The 23,935-nt window shown below is 33.9% G+C and overlaps 1 protein-coding gene across 3 annotated transcripts; it reads left to right on the forward strand.

The window, feature by feature from the left end:
- The first annotated feature begins 3,641 nt into the window (after positions 1-3,641).
- On the forward strand, positions 3,642-22,459 carry LOC118039040 (uncharacterized). Of its 3 annotated transcripts, XM_035045601.2 has the most exons (23): positions 3,654-3,876; positions 4,767-5,786; positions 7,168-7,283; positions 7,823-8,031; positions 8,988-9,107; positions 10,075-10,203; positions 10,310-10,435; positions 11,213-11,268; positions 11,377-11,476; positions 12,288-12,405; positions 12,546-12,755; positions 13,944-14,268; positions 14,507-14,600; positions 15,292-15,400; positions 15,484-15,749; positions 15,857-15,981; positions 16,386-16,620; positions 19,007-19,195; positions 19,283-19,569; positions 20,016-20,223; positions 20,327-20,566; positions 20,864-20,949; positions 21,965-22,459. In XM_035045601.2, exons 2-23 carry the CDS (start codon positions 4,933-4,935, stop codon positions 22,122-22,124), a joined length of 4,362 nt encoding a protein of 1,453 aa, XP_034901492.1. In that variant the 5' UTR covers positions 3,654-3,876; positions 4,767-4,932; the 3' UTR covers positions 22,125-22,459. The 3 variants fall into 3 exon arrangements, with proteins under 3 accessions (XP_073266335.1, XP_034901492.1, XP_034901494.1); XM_035045603.2 differs by lacking the exons at positions 3,654-3,876; positions 4,767-5,786 and adding an exon at positions 5,854-6,473; XM_073410234.1 differs by lacking the exons at positions 20,016-20,223; positions 20,327-20,566; positions 20,864-20,949; positions 21,965-22,459 and having other exon boundaries at positions 3,642-3,876; positions 19,267-19,530.
- The last annotated feature ends 1,476 nt before the right edge of the window (positions 22,460-23,935 follow it).

Genomic DNA, 23,935 nt, shown 5'->3' on the forward strand with positions numbered 1-23,935 from the left:
CTAATATAATATTATGTGCCTTGATATTTGATGACAAAAGTTAGTGGGGGCTCTGTTGACCATTCATTAAGCATAATCTAAACACAATTATTATTTATTATTTTCATTGAATTTTAAATATAAAATGACAATAAAATCTATGTTTAATAAAAAATGTAATATATCTCCTCAAATCAAAGAAAATCTAATTTTAATTAAAAAAATAACTTATATCCTTAGGTTAATTTTTATTCGACAAAAATAACCTTAACAAAAACTCTCTTTCCTCTTCCCAACAAAGCAATTTTTCTTTTTATTTTCCACTAAACAAACCTAATTTCTATTCCCATATGGTGATGAAAAACAAAATACAAAACCAATATTACCACAATTTAGGTTAGGTTAGTTTTGATAGTAAAAAATATTTGATCTCCTTATTGTTTTTTTTTTTTTGTATTTAATTTCTTAATATAAATTTCTTAAAAGAAATATTTGTCTAAATACATCATATTCATATATATAAGATATGCCTTTAAAAATATTCCAAATAAAAAATTAATATAAATCAATGCTTTTAATTGATTAGAAAATATCATTTAGTATATACTAGTTTACATTGCGGATAAAATTGTGTTGGACTTTCAAAAAAAATCCAATGATTTTAAGAAACTGAAGGTTAAATTAGTAAATTTAAGTATTTCCCTATTTAATACACAAACTTCTATAATTTACAGTAAATCCTATCATCAAAAAAAACTGGAGGTTAAATTAGTAAATTTAATTAGTTCTTAACAAATATTCTTAGGACACCCGTTTACCCTTATTTGACATTTGTATACATGCTTTGCATTTTTGTAATCCAAAGAAATCTTAAGCATTAAAATTGATTTCACCTTTCTTATATTTCTTCACTAGCCATGTACATGCAATATATCTCGGGTTGGTTTTTTTTTCATAAAAAATAATATTCATATTTTATAAACACATTTTAATTATGAAAAAAAATTACGATTTAGATTATAGACCTGATTAAGTTAAATATATTGATTTTATCTTAATTAAATGATAAAATAATAGATAATAATAAAGATGAACCAAATCTTTTTAAAAAAACAACTATAGTAACTTGAAAAAAAAAATTCAGATAAAAAAAAAACAATTAATTTGTTGATTTTTAATTTTTATAATTAATTTGACTGGACTCAAACATGAAAGTTTGACATTTAAAAGTCAACTTATTATTATTCATTTTAATATAATAATAAAATATTTAATTTTATAACTATAATTGCTATATTAGTATAATATAAATTCAAGTATAGATCATTATAATGTTAAACTTCTAATTTCATTTTCATTCAAATAAAAACATTTTTACTTTATTTATTTATTACAAATATTAACAATATCTCTATCCCCTTCAAATATAAATATTCATTCGAGAAGTTTTATGAAAAACAAACTTACTAAATATAAAATGATAAAATTTAATTAAAGAGAAAAAGATTATTATTCAATATGAGTTAGCATAACAAACTTATAACCTGAGCAATAAGGCTGAGCTAACCCAAGTTAACCAATCAAATCTATAGCTTAAGTCATAAGATTAAAATAATTCGATAAAAATAAAAATAAAGAAAATCTCAAAACTTATTACACACACATAAAAATAACCATTGTTGGAATGTTGATAGCGAGAAAGAAAATATGTAAAAATAAAAAAATATCAACCCTAATTAATTTTTTAAACCTGTGAACAGTGTTATTAGATTAAAAGCATCCCATCTAGAAAAACTAAAAAAATTAAATTCTTAAATAATTAAATGTTAAAGTATGAAATTAGAAAAAGAATTTCAATTATACAAAATAATCCAAAATAAAAAATAATAATTAAAAGAATGAGGATCAAAATAAAATTTTTATTTTTATTTTTTGATGGAATGATGAAATTGAAAAGAAAAATAAAAATTAACAAAGGGATCCAAAGAAAAAAAAATAAAAAGAAATGAAGATCAAAATTAAAATGAAAAATAAAAATATTTTTTTTTATTGAAGGGTAAAATTAAAAGAAAAATCAATTTAATAAAAGAACTAAAAAAAAGAACAATCAAAAGAACGAACACTATATTAAAAAAACAATATATAAAAAATTAGAATTAAATGATATAATTGAAAACAAATAAAAATTTACAAAATGACTAAGAATAAAAATAAAAAATTAAAAAAAAAAATCAAAATCAAAATTAAAATCTCAAAATATAGGGTAATGACTCTTAAATTTTACAAAGGTAGCACGATTTTTAAGGAAATAAAAGAGAAAGTTAATGGGGGAAAAATTGTTAGCAATGAACTGCACCACCCCAACCACATAAGTCATTTTATAAGAAAGAGGATACAATGACACATCTAATAACACAATATAAAATGGCTTTTGGCTGGCGAGAATGCGCAGCAAGTATTAGGCTGAACCATTTTCTATTTTTATTTTCTTTAGGGATTTTTTTGCCCTCCAAGTTCTTTTTTATCATATTCATTTATTCTTTAGCTTTAACATATTCTTTAAATACTATTATTGATTTATATTTGATTCTTAATAATATCTTTTTGAATAATTATTGTTTGGTATAAATAATAATATCAATAAATAAATTGTTCATGAAAATGTAATTCAAATTATTTTTTTTTATTTTTAAATAAAATTTGAATATGATTTTTCTAACTTTTAATTAAACATAAAATATGGACATACTATGTAACAATTATAAATATATATTTTTATTAGAAATTTAGTTTAAAATATTGCAGCACTGCGTCGCTTACAAATTAGTTTCTAAATACTTCATACTTGCTTTCTAGAAGAAAATAGTGAGATTAGAAATTGTTACACGTAAATAAAATAAATATCTTTCCTTTTTATGTAGAAATAAATAAGTAAATGTCTTTCACCCAATGACATTGAGCACACTGAGTTCTTTTTTTTTTTTTTTATCACTATTATTTTATTTAATTTATGTGTGTTTTTAGGTGAATATTATATAGTTAAATCATAGATTGAGTTAAATAATGATGTTAATTTTGAATTTTAATTAGTGCTGAAAGTATATATCTTTTCCTTAATAATGGACCAACCATTTTGAATTTTAAATACTGTAATGTGTTTTAAATGTATTTTTATTTAAAAACGTATTAAAATAATTTTTTAATTTATTTTCAATTATAATATTAGAATATTAAAATTATAAAAAAATATTAATTTAATATTTTTTTATATAAATATACTTTTAAAATATATTGGATAAGGACGCCTTCCATCTTATTATGACCAGAAAAATATGTGGGAAAGTATTTCGACTTGTCAACCTGATATTTCTTGCTGTTTATAAGGGTAACTTCGCTATTTAATGTAGAATAAAGGAACATCCGAGATAGAACGCTTCCTTTATATTAAAAAAAATAAAAATTTATGTAAAAGCAGGTTCAACTTTTAAGTATAGGATAATAATTATATTTTATTTAAAAATATATTAAAAATATAATTTTTTAAAATTTTAATATCAATACATCAAAATAATTTTAAAATATAATTAAAAAAAACAAAAAACACTGTTTAAAACAAATTTACAAACTGCCGAAAAACATGAGAGAGTTCAGGCCAGCTCCGCATGAACGAAGCTTGGACTCGTAGGCCCCCCTCCTCTCTCTGCTTGTTGAAAAAAAAGAAGAAAAACATCAAATCAACTTAAATAAAAACAAACTCTAATTGGAGTCGTAATCAAAAGCAAAAGAAACAGACAACAGTTTAAAGCAAGAAAAAAGCTAACCATTTACGAAAATAGCGAAGCATCGCTCCTTTAGATTCACTGCAATTTTCCGCTTCTTTCTCTCTCGCCAAACACGGTACCTCCTCGCTCACACTCACTGAATTGAGATTTGAAGTGAGATTTTTGCTCAATTTTGGTCCGTTGATGTTTGATTTTTAGTTTTGCAAGTGAGAATTGAAATGGCAGATCGCTGCTGTCGTTTTAGTGTTTAAAAGTAGAATCTTACTTGCTCTGTTTCGAGCTCAGCGAGAAATGCGAGTATTAACTTTATAAGCATGAATGTTTGCTATTAAAACCTGTTTATGCGTGCATAGGATTTTGAAATTGCGATCTGATTTGCTTGAATGAATAAATTTCATATGATCAGCTTGTTTTTAGTGCTCTTTTGAGTGGAAATTCTGTATTTGAATTTATGAAATGCCATCAGAATTAATTGTGTATAAAAAACATCAAAAGCACATTATGCTTGTCGAATTGCTGTTAAAGGGTGAAATTGACTTGCTGTGCGAAATAGAGAACATTAAGGATGAGAATATTTCTTCCAACAAGAACTAAACGATTAAGCATGCAGCAAATTGTGGCAGTCTAGACAGTTGAAAATTAATGTGGAAAAAAAAATGAAAATAGTGTTGTTGATGCTGAAGTGCTACTGATGGAAGATCCGATAATTATCATTTTCAACATGTCAAAAGGATGCCTGGTTTTTTACACTGGGAAATTTCTTACATAAAAGAGGAGAAATATTGTTTTATATAACAGTTATTGCGCTTGTTTTTGTGGTCAAATATTGTTTTACGTTGGTTTCTTTTAGTGGAAAGTTTATTTGTGAATTGTTCTATTGAAAAACTCAAATCTCACACCTTAGCGTGCTATTTGGAAGTTAAATCCTCTAGGTTAGTTAGATAGACCGCTGATTCCATTTTGTTGTTTTCAAATCTTCTTATAAACTCTTGGTCTACTTGACAGGTTAATATCCATTGCAACCAGGTTGAAGGTGTGGCATTTTTATGAAACGCTTATTTCTCCAAAGAGTTGGGGAATTAATGACTGCACTACGCATGTGTATGACCACACTGAACCAACTGATATTTAGGAACCTAAGTTTTAAGTGCAGGCAAGAAGTACTTGGTTCATGTGGGTGGTAATGTGTCCTTTCCTAATGCAATGGCAACTTTTTTGTTGCATTATTTTAGGGCTTTTTTGTGCGTCCACCATTTCTTTTGTGCCAGGGAAGTATGAGGGTGGGGGAATTTGGTCAGGAAATGGGTTACATAGTTCTGGATCAGTTTCAAGCCATCACTCTAGAGGTGGCACCTCTAGCTATGTTAAAACATTAAAATTTTCTCTCCCATTAAACAGTTCTGTATCCTGCGAGGAACTAGGAGTGGGATCGCTTAATACCACTTGCTTGGTGAACTCAAATTTGTACTTGAATTCTGATCTTTATATCTATGGAACAGGAAACTTAGAAATAATTCCACATGTTTCAATTGTATGCCCAATAAAAGGATGCACAGTGATGGTTAATATGACTGGAAATGTTAACATTGGTCAACATGCAGCAATCATTGCTGGTTCAGTTGTTTTTTCTGCTGCCAACTTGACCATGGATAGTCACTCTTCTATAAATACAACAGCCTTAGGTGGATCACCACCGCCTCAAACTAGTGGTACACCAGTTGGGGATGATGGAGGCGGTGGGGGTCACGGTGGGCGAGGTGCTTCTTGTTTGAAAAGGAATAAAACAAGTAATTGGGGTGGTGATGTTTATGCTTGGTCAACCTTGGCTGAGCCATGGAGCTATGGTAGTAAGGGTGGTGGCACATCGTCTCAGAATAAATGTGGAGGGAATGGTGGGGGACGTGTCAAACTTCAAGTGAAGGAAATATTATACTTGAATGGATCTGTCACTTCAGAAGGTGGGGATGGGGGGCTGAATGGGGGAGGTGGGTCTGGTGGAAGCATATTTGTGCATGCTGTGAAGCTGTGAGTATTCACTGTCTGAATAGACTAATCCATGCTTTTTTTTCTTCTTTTTTTTTGTGCTGTGGTATGTGGACATGTTACCTACTAGTTGGACAAATAGGCATCATTAGTGTGGGTCACTAGCTTTTCATTGTCAATAGGTGCTCCTGTCCTTAAATATCTTTGTTGAATTAAGATCAAGTTTTGAATAGGTTTCTTTATATTCTCTACAAGTTGACAAGCAGGGTCTACCAGTAACTACACTGCTTTAGACATGGCATATCCCAGGCTCCATAATTATTCAGTAATTGAGCAATTCATGTCTAAAGTATTCTACGAGTCTCGCTGCCCTTGAAGCGTTCTTTGAGTGCGTGAGTATCCCTTTTTATAGTCTATTATGATCAGAACCTGGGAACCCCATTCTTGGACAGCATAGATAAATTGAAAAGCTTGCGATAATCTATCTACTCTTAAAAGGTTCATTGGAATTGAATGCTTGGCCTGCCTTCTTTAACATCTCTCTTTTATTGTCTGTTACTTTGCACAAATCTTTAGGAGCCTCCATGGTTTTGCTCCCCAGCCATACACTTTGTTGGCTATAAGCTTTGAAACAAAGAGTGGTGGAGTGGGATCAGATAGATCCTAGATCTGACATTTCCTATGCATCATTTTTGACTGGATCTTCACTTGCTCTATGCTGTGTAAGAGGTTCATCCTATTTTTAAAACTCACTTAAGCTAGCAAGAAATTCTTTTGTGGAGTATGTTGCCTTCAATGTTGCATAGCTTGCAACAGTTTTGATTTGGATGTCTAGTTCAGTGACATTTTATCAGAGTGCATCTTCAATCATATTTTGACTATTCTCTTTTTGGGTTGGCTTTACTATGTTTATATCAATTGATAGCCATTTCTTGTCCCCTTAGGTGAAGGCAGTGAATACAATGAAAAGATTCTATAAGCAGCTCAAATTCTGCATCATTTATTCTATTGTACAACTAAATCAATGTTGTTGTCTTAGCTGTGGCTATTATATTTATACTTTTTGGTTGAAGAAATGGAAAGATAGATTTTTTTTTTATGCTTCTCGTACTGTTTTCAAATTATTTGACATTTTCTATTCCTTAAAATGGTTTAGTAAGCTGAATGGTGAGATTTTAATACTGGAATTTCCCTTTTTTTGTCTATTTGGGGGGGCTGTATACTGTTGAGATTTATATTTGATACATTGCTTAACATATCAGAATTAGGAAAGAGATTTTCAAAGTAGTATACCGTTGAGATTTATATTTGATACATTGCTTATCATATCAGGATTAGGAAAGAGATTTTCAAATTTTTGTGCTGCTGTTTTTTTTGGTTCATTTGTTTATGCAACTTCTTGCATCGTGTTTTGATTGCACAGGAAGGGATATGGAACTGTTAGTGCAGCAGGTGGAAGAGGATGGGGTGGAGGTGGCGGTGGAAGAGTTTCTTTGGATTGTTATAGCATACAGGAAGATGTGAAAGTTACCGTGCATGGTTTGTTCTGATCAAACATCTGTATGTAGTAGTAGAAGCAACTTTAGTTAACTTGTAATATTTCATTCATGTGCAAGAGGCTCCACTTGCTAAATAAATCTTAATAGTGCACACTGGAAGTTCCTTTTGATGAGATCAATCCATTCACTTACCAGTCTTTGTACCCAAAAGCTTTGATGGATTTTTTTTTTTAATTTCATAAAGAGGTGCAAAGCTGATCTATACATGTGCAATAGGGCACATGTGAAATCAATGAAGTTGGCGCATTACAAGAACATGTTTTCTGTTGGCTATGAGCTGAATTCACCATATTCCATAACTCATTTCCTAACTAGTATTTCTAGTTTCTTATGCAGTCATAACTTTTTATTTTTTTCCATTTGTTTATTCTTTTGGAAGGCATAAACATGTGTTTCTCCATCTTCATCATGAGCACAGCTAACATGTTTTCTTACTTACCATCATGCATGGACTGCTTGCAAGAAGATGAAAATTTCCATGATTTCTTTTGAGATAATTCTTATGTTTTCTTGTGGCAGGTGGTTTGAGTACTGGCTGTCCTGGGAATGCTGGAGCAGCTGGTACCTTCTTTAATGCAGATTTACTCAGTTTAAGAGTGAGCAATGACTATGTGATGACAGAAACAGAAACACCTTTGCTTGATTTTCCTACTATGACCCTGTGGTCAAATGTTTTTGTGGAGAATTATGCAAAAGTTTTGGTTCCACTGGTTTGGAGCAGGGTTCAGGTTGTCTAATATTTTCTCTTCATACATATATGTTACTGTTTTGTTGAATTGGTCGCTTGTTTGTGCTCTCTGCATATGCCAACAACAAGTTTTAGCACCTATAATTCATATACATTGTCTCCCAAAACTTATATTTCCTCAAGAACACATGTGATTTCTCTTTTACTCTTAGATACGCTGGTGCTTTGTAGGTTGTTCCTCCTAGTAATTCATGGTATGTTTCTTCTTAAACAGATAATACGGAAATGGAAATGCATTATTAGTTGTCTGGAACCCAATTTCTGACTTGTCACATGTGCCAAGAAATGATGCATTTGTGATGGCGCATTTCCACCTTGACATTACATGCCATCAAATGTTATAATCCATCTTGACATTACTACTTCTGAAATTAATTTTATATGATTATTCAAGATCATAAATTGGTTTTACATGACACCTACTTGACATATGTTTATTTCTGTTGTAGACTGTGAAGGTTGTTAGCTGAACTAGCACAGTAGGTTTTCCTTAGAAACCTGGTTGTTTGAGCCTGTGTCATTTGTGATATTTGAAGCTTGAGTTAATGAAGAAGGTGATTTATATAAATCTGTAATATAATTTTGTTTAGAGAGTGATCTAGGTTCATGACATCTTCACCGAGGAAATTTGATGAACTTCTCTCTAGTAGACACTTTCTTCTTGAACTTCAACTGACAAAACTTGAATGTATATTTTCCTGTTGGTAGTGGTTGTAAGATTCTTGGACCATTATTCTGCCATAGTCATGGAAGCTGTTGTTTCTACTACTACTCAAGTGGTTATTCTGTCTTCCAGTGGAATCTGTGAAGAAACTCGGTCTTCTTTGTCACCACTGTTTTTCATAAAATGCTACTTTTCTTCGCTGCATGATGAATTTCACACATTCTGAAGCCTTAATACTTTTTAACATTGTTTCCAACTCCTTGAATGCATAGGTTAGAGGTCAGATTAGTTTATATCGTGGTGGCAGCATTGTCTTTGGATTGTCTGAATTTCCAGTTTCAGAATTTGAGCTTGTAGCAGAAGAACTTTTGATGAGCGATTCTATCATAAAGGTATCTTTGTTGAACAATTTTCATGTTTCATTTCTGTATAGCCTGAATCAATATGCATGTGTCTATCTTGAAATCATTCATAATGTTATACAAAACCTTTAATGGGGAAAAATCCAACTTAAGTTACACAAACAGATATACACATGCATAATGCATATGTAGATAACATACCTGTAAAATACTAAGATTAATACTTAGATTTTTACTAGAAAGAGAAATGAGGTGTAGAAGGAACTGGTTTCTGGTTTGGTTGTTTTTCTTTCTTCCAAACACGTCCCTCTTCCAATTTCTTGAAAGATGCATGTATTGTGAAGACTGGAATGAGGGAAGGTTTAGAGGAAGGAGCATCACCCCCTCCTAGTCACTGAGAAAAACAAGTACCGAAGCCATGTTGCAATTTTCACTGGATAGATTATCAATAAAGTGAAGAAAGAATGAGATTTAATTTTGCAAGGGCTTTAATGAGTGCCAGTTCAGCTTATATCCCATTCATACCATTGATGTTTGAACATGGGACCGGGGAGCTTTTTTGTGTTACTTTGGAGGATGTCTTGTGCTTTCATATTCCCGACCTTTTTCAATGAACTTATGTCATCAAAACAAAATATCATCACATTGTACATAGTAATTTTTCTAATTAATTGAAAAAAGGTTTAAGTCCAGCCAGCTTATTTCTACTGGTTTATTGCAGTCATATTTACTAGATATTTTCATTAAGAATAAATAAGAGTGAATGCAAGTAATAGAAAAAGGCATCTCCTTGATGGAAAAAGGAGAAAAAAAGAAAGGAAATCGAATTTAAAAGGTTTTCAAATTCCTTTATATGCCAGTTTTTGCAGCCATATTTAGCATATTTTGAAGTCTTTTCTCTTTTCAGATTTTTTTGAGTTTCATTGCTTCAAACATTGCATAGATATATCCTGTATTCTCTATTTGAGGAGCTAAAACTTTCCTCTCAAAAATGAAGGTTTTTGGTGCATTTAGAATTGCTATCAAAATGCTACTCATGTGGAACTCCAAAATTGAAATAGATGGAGGTGGGAATACTGTTGTTACTGCTTCTGTCCTTGAAGTCAGGAATCTGATTGTTCTAAGGGTACGATAGTTTTAACCTTATTTTAAAAGCTTAACACTTGCTTTAAACATACATCATGTTTGTCTTCAACCAAAAATCTGAGGCTGCTATTCGCTTGTGTTTGCAGGCAGGCTCTGTCCTCGGCTCAAATGCAAATTTGGGGTTATATGGTCAGGGACTACTAAAGTTGACGGGTCATGGTGATACAATTCGAGGCCAGCGACTTTCCCTTTCTCTTTTCTATAACATAACTGTAAGCCATTAGCGTATGGATATGTTTCATCCTTTGTTATTTACAGTGTTGGTGTTTTATTTAAAATCTATTGTAACCTTGTACCTTGTTGAAACTCCAAGTGCTTCAAAAGATTAATGGCTTGTTCTTAGCATGTAATGAGCCTAATACAGCAGTCATGCGACACACAGATTTGTAAACTCTATAACATGGATTTGGAAACTCTATAATGTTGTAAGGGATGGTTGCAAGGAATCGTTCAGGCAGCTGATATTTCACTCCAAGAAGTATGTTAGGACAAACATTCAAGGTTGATAAAAAGATGTGTGTGGTTTGGATCTGGGTTACCATGCAAACAAGTCGTAATGAAAACTGTGATGATACAATGGAGGGCATAAAAACACTATCCTCTCCGACCAACTCTTTCTTCTTCATCTTTTTCTGTAATTTTGTTAGAAGCTGAAATTCCATTACAGTGTTGAATTAAAAAATGGCATGAAAGTGTCATCTATTCTATTTGCTTCTGCACTCTATCCTTGTTTGAATTAGACTATAATCATGTGTGAATTCCTTTTATCCTTGGATCTTATTCACTAGAAATTATGGGTGCTGGGTGATATTTCTTGATGATGTCTGAAAACAGTTTTAATCTCATAATCACATCATTTGTTTTTCCAGATATGACTGGTAATTTCTTTCAGATTTGTGTGATTATTCTGTTATTGCTAATGCCCATTATGGCATAAGGTTCTGGAGTACATTTGGCAATAACTGCTAGTGACTCCATGCCAAATACAGGTTGGACCTGGTTCTTTACTTCAAGCGCCGTTGGATGATGATGCTAGCAGAAGTGTGTGAGTATGAACTTCTATTTTAAGTATTGGGATATGCTGTATTAATACAATTAAAGCTTCATAATATTTCCCTTATCATTACCTTTTTTTATGATGTTGTTGTTGCAGGGTTACAAAATCCCTTTGTGAGAGTCAGACATGCCCAATAGATTTGATAACTCCCCCAGATGATTGCCATGTTAATTACACGCTGTCGTTTTCACTTCAAGTAAGAGTTGAATTTAAAATATGAATATTTCATATACTAGTTATTGTCTGTGTTCCCAGGCAGATAGAAAATGACTCTTCGTGTGGGGCTAATCTTGTTTATGTTCAAGCATGTATAGCACTAAGGAATTAAAGGAACAGCATAGAGAAGTTGAGAATATTGAAATATTACTCCAAAGCACCATTCATAGAACCTAAATAGTATCTCATCATTTTCCTGCAACATCATCTTAAGTTTGCAACTTGCAGTTTTGTGGAGTCATCCAAGTATATTTTAATGTTTCAACACGGAGACCAGCTAGAAATCTCATGAAACATCATACTTGTGCTACTATCATAGATAAATTGAGCAGCTTTGGCTACCATCTGTTTTTTATGCTTTCAGGGTAGAAATGATTTGCACTGCCACAATATTAGTTAAAGCACTGCCATTCTTTCATTAACCATCTTTATATTCCTTGTTTCGGCATGAATTGAAGCTTGTGTTCATGGCACATGTTCCACAGTATCTTTAGCATGTCATTCTTGGAATTTTTGTAGTTTTAGGGACTCAAATTTTCTTTGATGTCTGAACAGCTGATGCCATTATAATCCGCACACTTTGGTTTTTTTACCAGTTTAGACTTCTTCAAGCAGTTTGTGCTCCAAGTTTGTCATTTCTGTTTTGATGTCGAAGTGTTGGTTGGTCCTTTCTCTGTGCAGTCTTTTAATTTGGAATTATTTAATGGCTTCAACTCTTCTTTTGATGCATCAGCTCTTCTGTTTCTATTGGTGTTTACTTGTGGAATCTTTAAATTTTAAATATTTGGCAGATTTGTCGTGTTGAGGACCTCCTTGTAAATGGCATTATAAAGGGGAGTATTATCCACATCCACAGGGCAAGAACTATCATTATTGATACTGATGGCTTGATTACTGCATCGGAGTTAGGTAGAGAGTCTAATAGTATTATTGTATTTCTTTTTTTGGCTGATGGGCGATCATTGTTCTAATTGAACTGCTTGTTTTAGAGAGTATCCCCAGCATCCAGTTGTATGTTTTTAATTCTAATCCGCAGAGCTACTCCTCAGGTTGCAATGGTGGTATTGGAAAAGGGAACTATTCGAAAGGAGCTGGTAGTGGTGCTGGGCATGGGGGAAGAGGGGGCTCAGGTTGTTTTAACGGGATTGTGAGTAATGGCGGTAATAAATACGGTAATGCTGATCTTCCTTGTGAATTGGGAAGTGGAACCCAAGGTCCGAATCAGTCCTATGGAAATGTTATTGGAGGGGGAATGATTGGTAATATTTTCATAAATCACAAGTTTAACAACAAAATTTTCATTTTCACGTTATGTTACTAGTTGTGTTTACATATTCCCTTGTGATGCTTGAATATTTCTGAACAGTAGTTTACATATCTGCAAATATTTGTGATTTTTTCTGTGTGCTTTGAGTAGGCTTGTTCATGGTTCGGTTCGGTTTGAACCACAAAAACCAACTGAACCAAGTAACTCAAATTTTTGAAAATTCAAACTCAACCAAACCGAATTCTGGTTCAAACCGAACCGGTTCGGTTCGGTTAAATTCGGTTTTTTTGCTACAAAACTGGAAAATCTAATCATACCATCAATGAAGGAGACCTCTTCTAAATGAGCTTGTAAATTAACAAACTGTAGAGAAAAAAAAAAAAGAGAAGCAAACCCCTAAATCTTGTCGTCGATTGATTTCAAGAGGAGGTTAAAAACTTCAACATGGTAGAACCAAAAACCCATTCAAATCCCTGGCACCTAAACCCCCATAAGACTATTACTAACACCACTGAGTACTGATCTCCAATTTCTACCCCCAACCCTTTTTTATATATAAATTTAACCAAACAACTAGTATTCAAAAACCATAGCCATCATCATCAAGCAACTGTTGGGTTCTCATAAGAGAAGAGCCCTTCTCCTTGCGATCAACAGAATCATCATCACCATCGGGATCTTGAGCAGGATTAGACTTGTCCATGGCGGAACGAGCCTTGTCAAGGAAGGGTTTGAAAGCCATCTCAATAACTAGCCACCCAAATGCAAGAGCCCCAAATACACCCATTGCCTGTTTCAATTCGGCTTTTTGTGAGGGAAAGGGAGTTTGTGAGAGCAGGGGGAGGAGGGGGTTATGTTAGGTAGGGTTAGGTTAATTAACTATTTATACTCCTTGGCTGACAGCGGGTTTTTATGATTTTTTGGTTGGTCCGGTCCGGTTTCGGTTTTAACTAAAACTGAAACCGGTTAAAACCGAACCGGACTTGTTAAAATTTATGGTTTTAAAAATTGGTTTAATCGGTTTTTCATCTTGGTTCGGTTTTTCAGTTAATTTTTCTTCGGTTTTCTCGGTTGATCGTTTTTTTTGAACACCCCTAGCTTTGAGTTTCTCCACTTAACAGCATACTGTTTGACATCAATCCCAGATCATGCTTACTAACTTGTGCTTCATGTTTGCCAGTGATGGGCTCCATCCAGTGGCCACTGTTAAGGCTCAATCTTTATGGATCTTTGATGGTAGATGGTCAAAGCTTTGATAAAGCATCAGTAAATAGTAATGCTTCTTTGATTGGTGGACTTGGTGGAGCTTCTGGAGGGACGGTTCTTCTTTTCCTGCAAGAGCTTATGCTTGCAGAAAAATCATCTCTATCTGTTCGCGGGGGCAATGGCAGCCCTCTTGGTGGTGGGGGAGGTGGGGGTGGAAGAGTTCATTTTCATTGGTATAAGATAGACACTGGGGATGAATATGTTCCAGTTGCAAGTATAAGTGGTTCAATTAACAACAGGTATGCTTCACAGAGAGAGGAGGCATGTTATGTGATATGAGAGCTCGCGCACGCATGCACTATGTGGACTTTTCATCAAGGCTGGACATTCTAAAATGCTTTTCACTTTCGCCTTTTCTCTCTTCTCATGCCACATGTATTAGACTAGTTAAATCATAACTAAGCTATTTTGTAATAATGGAATACATCATTTGGAGATGCATATGACATATAAGAAGTTTACTTCATGATATCACAGCGGAGGAGCTGGGGAAAATGGTGGTCTTTTTGGGGAGGAAGGCACCGTCACTGGGAAAAAGTGCCCAAAGGGCCTCTATGGTACATTTTGCAAGGTACCTATTGTTCTACACTGCCCTCATGTGGTTGTTGGTTGCTTCATTCTTGAAGTTAATGTAGCCTGGGCAGTTTATAGGCAAGGGTAGGTCAGCAATTTATGCATTTCCTGCATTTTTTCAGCAGATTTTGATAATTTAGTCTTCTAGCAGCACTAGGTTTTCTTTAGCTTTTAATCTTTTAAGTTGTTTTTCTTCATGCTATTTGGAATTCCTAATCCCAGGACAAGGAAGAGCCAAATAATGTCCATAAACTTGGTTGTAATCCATACTTTGATCGTTTGATTATTATGCTAAATTAATTTCTTTAACCTAAAATGGTTGACATAAAATAATTAAATATGCAAAAATATTAACATAGTGGAAAAAAATAGACTAGTGGATTGTGGATATATGAGATTTTAAAAAAAAACTTTATGTATTGAGCACATATTGCGACGGATGTACTTAGAAGTTCACTTTTCAATTCCCAAAAACTTCGAAGTCTAATCAGCAACTTAGGAAAACATAGATGGGAATTCTTGGTCACGGCATTACATTTCACTATCCAATTGTAATTTGCATTGTTGCAAGATAGTATTTGTATTTCTTAAATGATAAACACACACCCACACCCACACCTGCCCACCCACCCACACATAGTGTTTGCTTGACTCTTCTCCTATAATTAAATGACACACCTTATCTACAGGAATGCCCTCTTGGTACTTTCAAAGATGTTGATGGCTCTGATGAAAGTCTCTGCATTCCTTGCTCTCTTGATCTTCTTCCTAATCGTGCAAATTTCATGCATGTACGAGGTATTTCTGATTGACATTACTCTCTCTATCTGTACCTTTTTTAACTGATGTGATCTGATATTTAAGTCACTGGTCCACTGCAGGGGGGGTTAGTCAGCCATCTTGTCCCTATAAATGCATATCTGACAAGTACAGGATGCCAAATTGCTACACTCCTCTTGAGGAGCTGGTGTATACATTCGGAGGCCCTTGGCCTTTTGCCCTCATCCTGTCTTTCCTTTTGGTGCTTCTAGCTCTATTGTTGAGTACAGCGAGAATCAAATTAGTAGGATCAGGTAAATGTTATGATGCAAGTTCAGTTGAGCACCAGAGTCGTCATCACTTTCCACATCTACTTTCCCTATCAGAGGTACTTTGATAGCAAACTGCCTTCGACTATATATGCTGCAGCTATAAATGGGTCAAGATACAATACAGCACTTTGACAATTTCACATTTTTGTATTTTTAAACCTAGGTGCGAGGAACTAGAGCTGAAGAAAGTCAGAGCCATGTCTACAGAATGTACTTTATGGGCCCCAATACTTTTAGGGAACCCTGGCATCTTCCATACTCTCTCCCCAATGCAATTATTGAGATTGTGTAAGTAAACTGGATGACTTTCAATGACACAAAAGGATGATATAATTGGATATTTTTTTAATATAATGTTTGGGGTTAATTTTTTATTCCTCGAATAATAGTCGTTGATTACCTTCTTTTTTTTCATTCAAAATTCTTGTCCCCAGTAGACTCAATCCACTTCTCCATGCTGACAAGATATAGTAAACTGTGAAGCTTTTCTTATCCTGTGCTTGTTTTTCCATTTATGTCCTGTCTTGCTCTAAGACATGCTCCTTTGTGAACTGTTCCAATACATGCCTGGACACACTTTGCAAGCTCTGGAAGTGAAAGCACAGATTGTATGAGCCTCCACTGTTTCCATCCTATTCTATATTTATTAATTATTATTTATAAAGGGAAAACCTTTTTTGATCTGCATGCAGGTATGAAGATGCTTTTAACAGGTTTATTGATGATATAAATTCTGTTGCCGCATATGATTGGTGGGAAGGGTCGGTCCACAGCATACTTTCTGTGCTTGCCTATCCTTGCGCATGGTCCTGGAAACAGTGGCGGCAGAGAAATAAAATTCATCGACTTCAGGAATATGTCAAGTCTGAATATGATCACTTGTGTCTTCGCTCTTGTCGATCTCGAGCCCTGTACAAGGGGATGAAGGTTTGACTTGTTGTTTTCTTAACTTTTCAGTTGTTTCATTTACAGAACTTCACTTTTTTTTAAGGTGTTTTATTTGTCAATACTTCAAGCTAACAGTGACTTCTCGTTTCTGACATGATACTAGAACCCCCTTAACTTTATTACTGTCTTGATGGTGGTTGGAACTTGGAAATCTCCAAGAAATGTTCATGCATGCAATAATGTTTTTCTTATCTTTTGAAGCTCACAATGTATTCAACAAAATAAATAAATGTATTTAGGAGAAAATGTTGTGTTCTAACACTCATACAGAAATGCTCACAGATGATAAATGTGTTGGAATTAATTTTGAAGTCTAAATTCAAAGTGTCATTTTTAGTTCTTCTAGGTGCATTTATTAATGACGTGGTTGTCATCAAGTGTCTAGAATTATCCTTAAACTGTATAAACACATGTATTGAAAGAATAGTAATCTAGGTCCATAGCTTCTCCCCTAATTTTTTCTAACATGGTATCATATTTAGTTCAGTCTAATATAACGTTTAAGGGATTATAGCATGTGTTGAAGAGAGAAATCTCGAGTGAGTGGATGAACAACCAACATCCAAAAAAGAAAAAAATAATTTAGGTGCTAGATGATAGAGTCCAACAAGAAAATTAGGACCTTTCATTAAGAGAAGGATATAAGAAACAAGAGAATGATATCAGAAGTCAAGAGATGCTAAGTGCAAGCAGATAAGTCCATGTGCAAGAGATGATGTGGTACAATAAGAATCACACGTGAAGAAAAGAAAAGAGCTCTTTAAAAAAATGGGATATGGCCACAGAGCCATGTCGAAGAATACAACAGCAACCACCAGACAAGAAAAATAGCTTAGAAGAGTCATGTTCAAGTAAATATTGTTGCTAAAGAAAAGAAGATTAAAGAGATGACAATGAGATGCCTTTAGCCAGTCATGATGATAAGGAATGACAAAAACCAAAGATCCAAGAACTTCAGGGATGAATGCCAAGGGAAATGGTTAAAGAAGAAGAAACTATTTTGCAATTTGCAAGCTTTCCCAACATATTTGCAAGTTTCATAGGATTTTCAAAATTAGGGGAGTTTTGGAATTAATTTGTAAGTTTTAATTCAAAGTTTCCTTTTAACTATTAATGATGTGGTTATCTGATCAAGTGTCCAAAATTATCATACTAGTATAAATACATGTATTGAAAGAGTTGTAATTTAAGTCAAGTCCATAGAGACTTCCTCTCATTTGAGAATAACATAATATAAGTAAGAGTTTATCCTACCTTCTCTCCTAATTTTTTTATAAAAAATGTTGCTATCCCTAACCCATGAGCAATTGCTCTGTTGTGTCAGCCCATTTTAAAATTTTTTTATGATATTTTATCAGCTATTGGTTATTTTTTCTAATTAAATGGAAGGAAATAAATATAAAAAATACAAGTAACCTAACTACATCATATATTATTGACATTATATGTGCATCTAGGTTACTAATGGTTAAATAACTCTTGAATTGTGAGATAATAAAAAAATTTAAACAAATAAGCTGTACATTTGTCTCTAAGTGCATGGAAATAAGTGGATTATGTTTTGATAAATATGTTATTATGCTGTAGCATGGCCAATTTGGGTCAATCATGCTAGTCCCATGCTGTACTGGCACAAGCCCATCACGGTTTGTGTCATGCTGGTTCATGTGCTATAAAACCTTAGCCTAGCCCAAGCAATTTGTTGATGTGCCATGCTCTTACTATCCACTGGCTGGTCTGCCCATTCTACACCTTGACAAATTTGAGTCGTCCTGCACCTTTACAAATTAGGATGTTAAATATTGGTTCTTTTGTTGTGGCTAATCCGCACAAACATCAACATCCCCTGAACTATAGGTCGTTTTGATTGACACTCCCTGAGTTATTTTTGTTTTGATTTCAACCCCTAACTATAGGGTGTTTTTATTGACACCCCTTCCATTACATCCCTTCTATTTTTCCATTAACTAGCATGTGAGTTGCACACTTTTCATAGTAAAATATCATAGATAATTGGTCAAAAACACTAAAAAAATTAACTTTTGCTAATCTTGTGATAAAAACATTATTTACAATATAATAAGGTTATCATTAAGAAATTAACCCTTGATAGTTTTATGAATTTTTGGTGACTTGCATGTGACATTTAATGGCCAAATTGGATGGAATATACCAGAAGGGGTGTCAATTAGAACAAAATTAATACAGGGATGTCAATCAAATGGCCTATAGTTCAAGGAGTGCTTGTACAGTTTGGTTTTTTGCTGAATTTTCTTTTCAAACAGTTTCTATTTGCATTTTCTTTTTAAGTGGAAGAGTATCTATTTTTTTCATTTTGTCTTTATATGAGTGGCAACTGATGCAGGTTGGAGCGACGCCAGACTTAATGGTTGCTTACATTGACTTTTTCCTTGGTGGCGACGAGAAGCGTTTAGATATAGTGTCTATAATACAAAAGAGATTTCCCATGTGCATAATATTTGGAGGTGATGGGAGCTATATGTCACCTTATAATCTACGTAGTGACACATTATTGACCAATCTTCTTGGTCAGGTATGACTTTTGACATAAATTAAGATTTTAAGTATCATGTTATCCTTCTCCAATGTTCTTCTGACATGCAGAAATACATCATTGCAGCATGTCCCAGCAACTGTCTGGAATCATTTGGTGGCTGGTTTAAATGCCCAATTGAGGATCGTGAGGCATGGATCTATCCGCTCTGCTCTACTTCCTGTCATTGATTGGATATGCAGCCATGGCAACCCCCAGCTTGAGTTCCATGGAGTTAAGATGGAGCTGGGATGGTTCCAAGCAACTGCTTCTGGTTACTACCACTTAGGTGTCTTAGTAATGGTTGGTGATTATTCTCTCCATTCTATTCACCAGTCTGACTGGGTAGATAGAGGCAATGGTGAACCAACAAGGTAATTTTGAGAGTTATAATCTATAATGTGCTAGTGTCATGTTCTAATCTAATTTATACCTGTTGGGAAGTGGCAGAGACAGACAGCAGGTGATAGAATAATATTGATTGGTAAGTTGTAAAATGGTCATATTTCATTAGTTCTCTTGAACCATTTTATTTGATGTCTTTAACTGGAGAGAGAATAGGAATATGCTTTAAAGATGGAGAAAAAATTGCGTTTGTAAGACAAAATCTTGTATCCAAAGCAACTTGCACAATATAGTGCTTTTATGGAGTGATCCAAACATCTTGTTGCGATGACTTTTCATTGTTCAAATAGCATGGAAAAATGTGGTAGTAATGATACATGGACCAAATTGCTTTTTTTCTTGCTTCTTGAGTCATCATATGTTAGTAGCCTAAAATATTATCATCTTATAGAGTCGGCCATCATTCAAATTACAGGAACAGTGCCTCAAGTGCAAGCAGAAGTCTTAAGCAGCTGCAGCAAGAGCGGCCATACTTGAGTCAATCTTTGTCTCGCAAAAGGATGACTGGGGGAATTAATGGAGGTCTTCTGAATGAAGCTACCTTGAAATCTCTGGATTTTAAAAGGGGCTTTCTCTCTCCACTCTCTCTCTTATTGCATAACACTAGGCCTGTTGGCCGTCAGGTACTGGATGGCTATACATTTAGCACTTCTCACTTCCTTCTGTTTTAGCACCTCTCTCTTGTTTTTTTTCTTTACCGAATTCTTTTACTTTTTGTTGTTTCAGGATGCTCTTCAGCTTTTCATTACTATCATGCTTTTGGCAGATCTTTCTGTCACACTTCTCACATTGCTTCAGTTCTATTGGATCTCTCTTGGTGCTTTCCTTGCTGTTCTGCTTGTTCTTCCTCTATCCTTGCTTTCTCCATTCCCTGCAGGCTTGAATGCCTTATTCAGTAGAGAACCTAGAAGAGCTTCACATGCTCGTGTATATGCATTATGGAATGCAACCTCCCTGTCTAACATTGTAAGTTATACCAAAAGTGCTGTACTTTTCTCCCAAACTACTTGCTAATCACTACTTGCAATTACAAAGCTTCTTAAGAGCTTTGGCTTTCCAAACAAGTTCTCTTTTTAGCCTAGTTTACCTTCACTGATACGGTTTTTTAAGGCCACAAGTTATGGCAGAAACCTCCCATCCCTTAATGCATACAACTTAAATTGTAGACTCAGGGCAACAAAAACTCAACACCCTTCATGAGTCTTACCTGAGTTCTCTTTTAGTTGACTTAATAAACTATAACCCTTTTGTTGCTTTCTGCAGGCTGTAGCTTTCACTTGTGGTATTTTTCATTATGGATTTTCTTCTCTCCAACCACCTGATGAGGAAAACACATGGAACATTAGAAGGTGAGGTTTTATATCTAATCTGTCCTAAAACAAATGATTGGACTGTAAGATGAAAAATAACAACTGTCAAATAATGCACAGTAATACACTGCATGCCAACACAGTACACACTTGTGCCATTCTCTAATAATTCATTTTCTCAATATGAAGTTCAATGACAACTATATAGTTAATAGTACTTCTAAGTTCAATTCATGTTTTTTGTGCACCAAGGGATTCTGATTTGTTAATTAGTCTTTCACCCGTGCATAGCATATGTGATATATGTAATATGCATACTCCTCTTAGTAAGTTTTACTGTAGATTACTGAAGGTTTTCCTGTCTTATTAAATGCTCGTATTGGATTAAAGGTGTAAATTAACTAGTTTCATTTGTTGAGCCTTTTTTCTTCATTGCTTGCCTAGATATTAGTTTCATGTTTTGATGTTTTATAGACATATTAAATGATAGAAATTATGTACTTGCTGCATTTGGAATTTTTAATAATCTTAGTTTCTCTATTTGTTGGATTCGAAGAAGGCCACAAAAGGATCAGATTGGTTGACGCTTATCCCTGATTGGCCCTTGCAGAAAGAAAATTGCATCAGTTCTGCTCAAAACCCAATGACAGCCACATATATATTGTATTCAAATTCTTCTAGTTCATTTTCTCTGAACTCTTTGAAAAGACTCTGTAGGTGGTTTTCTTTGCTTATGTTTTAGATGTTGAATGGAGACAGCAGATGTGAGATAAAGTAAAATTAGTCAGAATCATGTGACTTGATCTGTTAACTTAGTCTCGGATATGTCTGAAAGGTGATTTAATCTATTAACTTAGGCCAAAGAGATTAATTCATCCTATGCTGTATTGCCTTCAATAACACCGTAATTTTCCAGGAACTTTGGCCTGGCTCTTGCACCACTAATGATCACAGTAGCAACTACTGTGATCATTAGCCAAGCTGGTTGGAATTAATTTTTTGGTGTTATGTTTTATCAAGTATCTGAAAAAGCTTTGGTCATGTTTGCTGACAGGGAGGACAATAAATGGTGGCTGTTGTCAACTATCCTTTTGCTGTTCAAGTCAGTACAAGCTCGTTTAGTAGATTGGCACATTGCTAATCTAGAAATCCAAGACATTTCTTTGTTCTGCCCAGATCCAGATGCCTTTTGGGCTCACGAATCTAGTTCATGAATTCAAAGATACTGATGCATCTGGAAAGAATTATATATCCTGGTTTCTCTGTCTTGTTGACAGGTTCAGGGGAAGAGGCTTTCACCTTTTGCATCAGGCTGTTTCCTCAGGTGAGACTGCTTTTCCGTGTAAATTTGTTCAAAATAGTGTAAGACATTGGTTGTAGGTGTGCAGTTTTCCTTCTTTGTAATTATAATGCCACAGGAATTACTGGAGGAAAAAAAATGTTGCGAGCAAGATAGGATCAATTCGTTCACTATGTTTTTTAGTTCGTTGTAGAAACCACACACTAGATTAAAGATAGTTTACTGTAAGATAAATCATTTTTGGTGTTCCATGCTAGCCCTTCTCTCTCTTTCCAAGCCTACTACACTAGGTTCAGATTTTTTTTTTTTAAGATAATCGTTTTTGGTGGTATTTCCTTCCATCTCTTTCGAAGCCACAGCGATGTTAGATGAAGATGCTGCATGTTGCACAATTGCAGAGTCTTGGTTATGTGATGAGGCATGCCTCTTGGCTACAGCTTCGAACTGGGTATAATCTCCTAGTAAATACGTTTATATTACTCATTCAAATAGATCTGCTAGTTCAAAATGTCATGGCAACAACCAGGTGAATTGCTGATGGTATTTTTCGTTTTAGTAGCCCTCCGAAAGCATGAACTTTAGCTGTTGATTGATTCATTTGGATTCATGCTAGACCTCATGACCAGCCAGTGAAATCATTTTAATGTTAGGATTAGTTTTCAATCAAAATAAGGTTGTTTATCAAGTCTAACTTCGTGTAAAAAAAACCAACCGAACAATTAACATTTCAACTTTTAAAACAATTCATCGATTAACACATTTTGAAAATCAACATATTTGTCAATTCATTGAAATTCACTATTTATAATCAAACACAATTAAGATTCACAAAACATTTTATTAAATTTAAATTAAATTCATAATTTTTATAACTTTAAAGCCTATAATTTAACTATATTTAAAAATAACTCCAGCTCATGGATAGGCTTCAAGTCGCAGATGAGCAAGTCTGCACCACCCTAACTTGTTCAACTTATAGATATACTTGTAATGCTTGTTAATAGATCAACACCAAAATCTCTCTGGCTCATAGATGATCTTGGAATGCTCGTGGACGAACTTTGATCTCTCATAAACAAACCTGCCTCTCTAACTACATCTTCCTGTTCATGAAAAATGATATTATCATTCATTAATGTGTCTCATCTCATCAACTTTTTCATGGATATATATATATATATATATATATATATATATATATATATATATATATATATTTGTACTTATTATCTATAACAACATGAGCAACATATTTAATAAATGTTATATAAAAAAATATTGTAAATCAATTTATTCTATCTCAGATAATGAGGTTTGAAATGCATTGAAATACAAAAATGCCTTAGAAAACACGACTTGATTGGTGTAATAAACTGGCGTGTTATGGATAATTACATTTCATATAGCTGTCTAGATTAGTTACCAGATATCGCTGTATGAATATTCAATCTCTTCCGACATGATAAATATGTAGATATGCTTCCCGCTTACCCTGACAATTAGTATTTAGTACTGAACAACTCACTACTAGTATCTATATAATTGAGGATACGTTGAGACAATCTAAATTGTCGCATAAATCGATAAAAGAAATGATATCAAAGCAGTGCAGGGAGTTGTGCTAGCCACATATCATCTCCCTCCTGGTATAATGGTTCAATTTTGCTTGATCTCTCGAAAAGCAAAGGCTCGATTTTTCCATCTTTTTTGCTGGTTTACGTGATG

This window comes from Populus alba, chromosome 1 (genome assembly GCF_005239225.2).
Source record: "Populus alba chromosome 1, ASM523922v2, whole genome shotgun sequence".
Lineage (NCBI taxonomy): Eukaryota > Viridiplantae > Streptophyta > Magnoliopsida > Malpighiales > Salicaceae > Populus > Populus alba.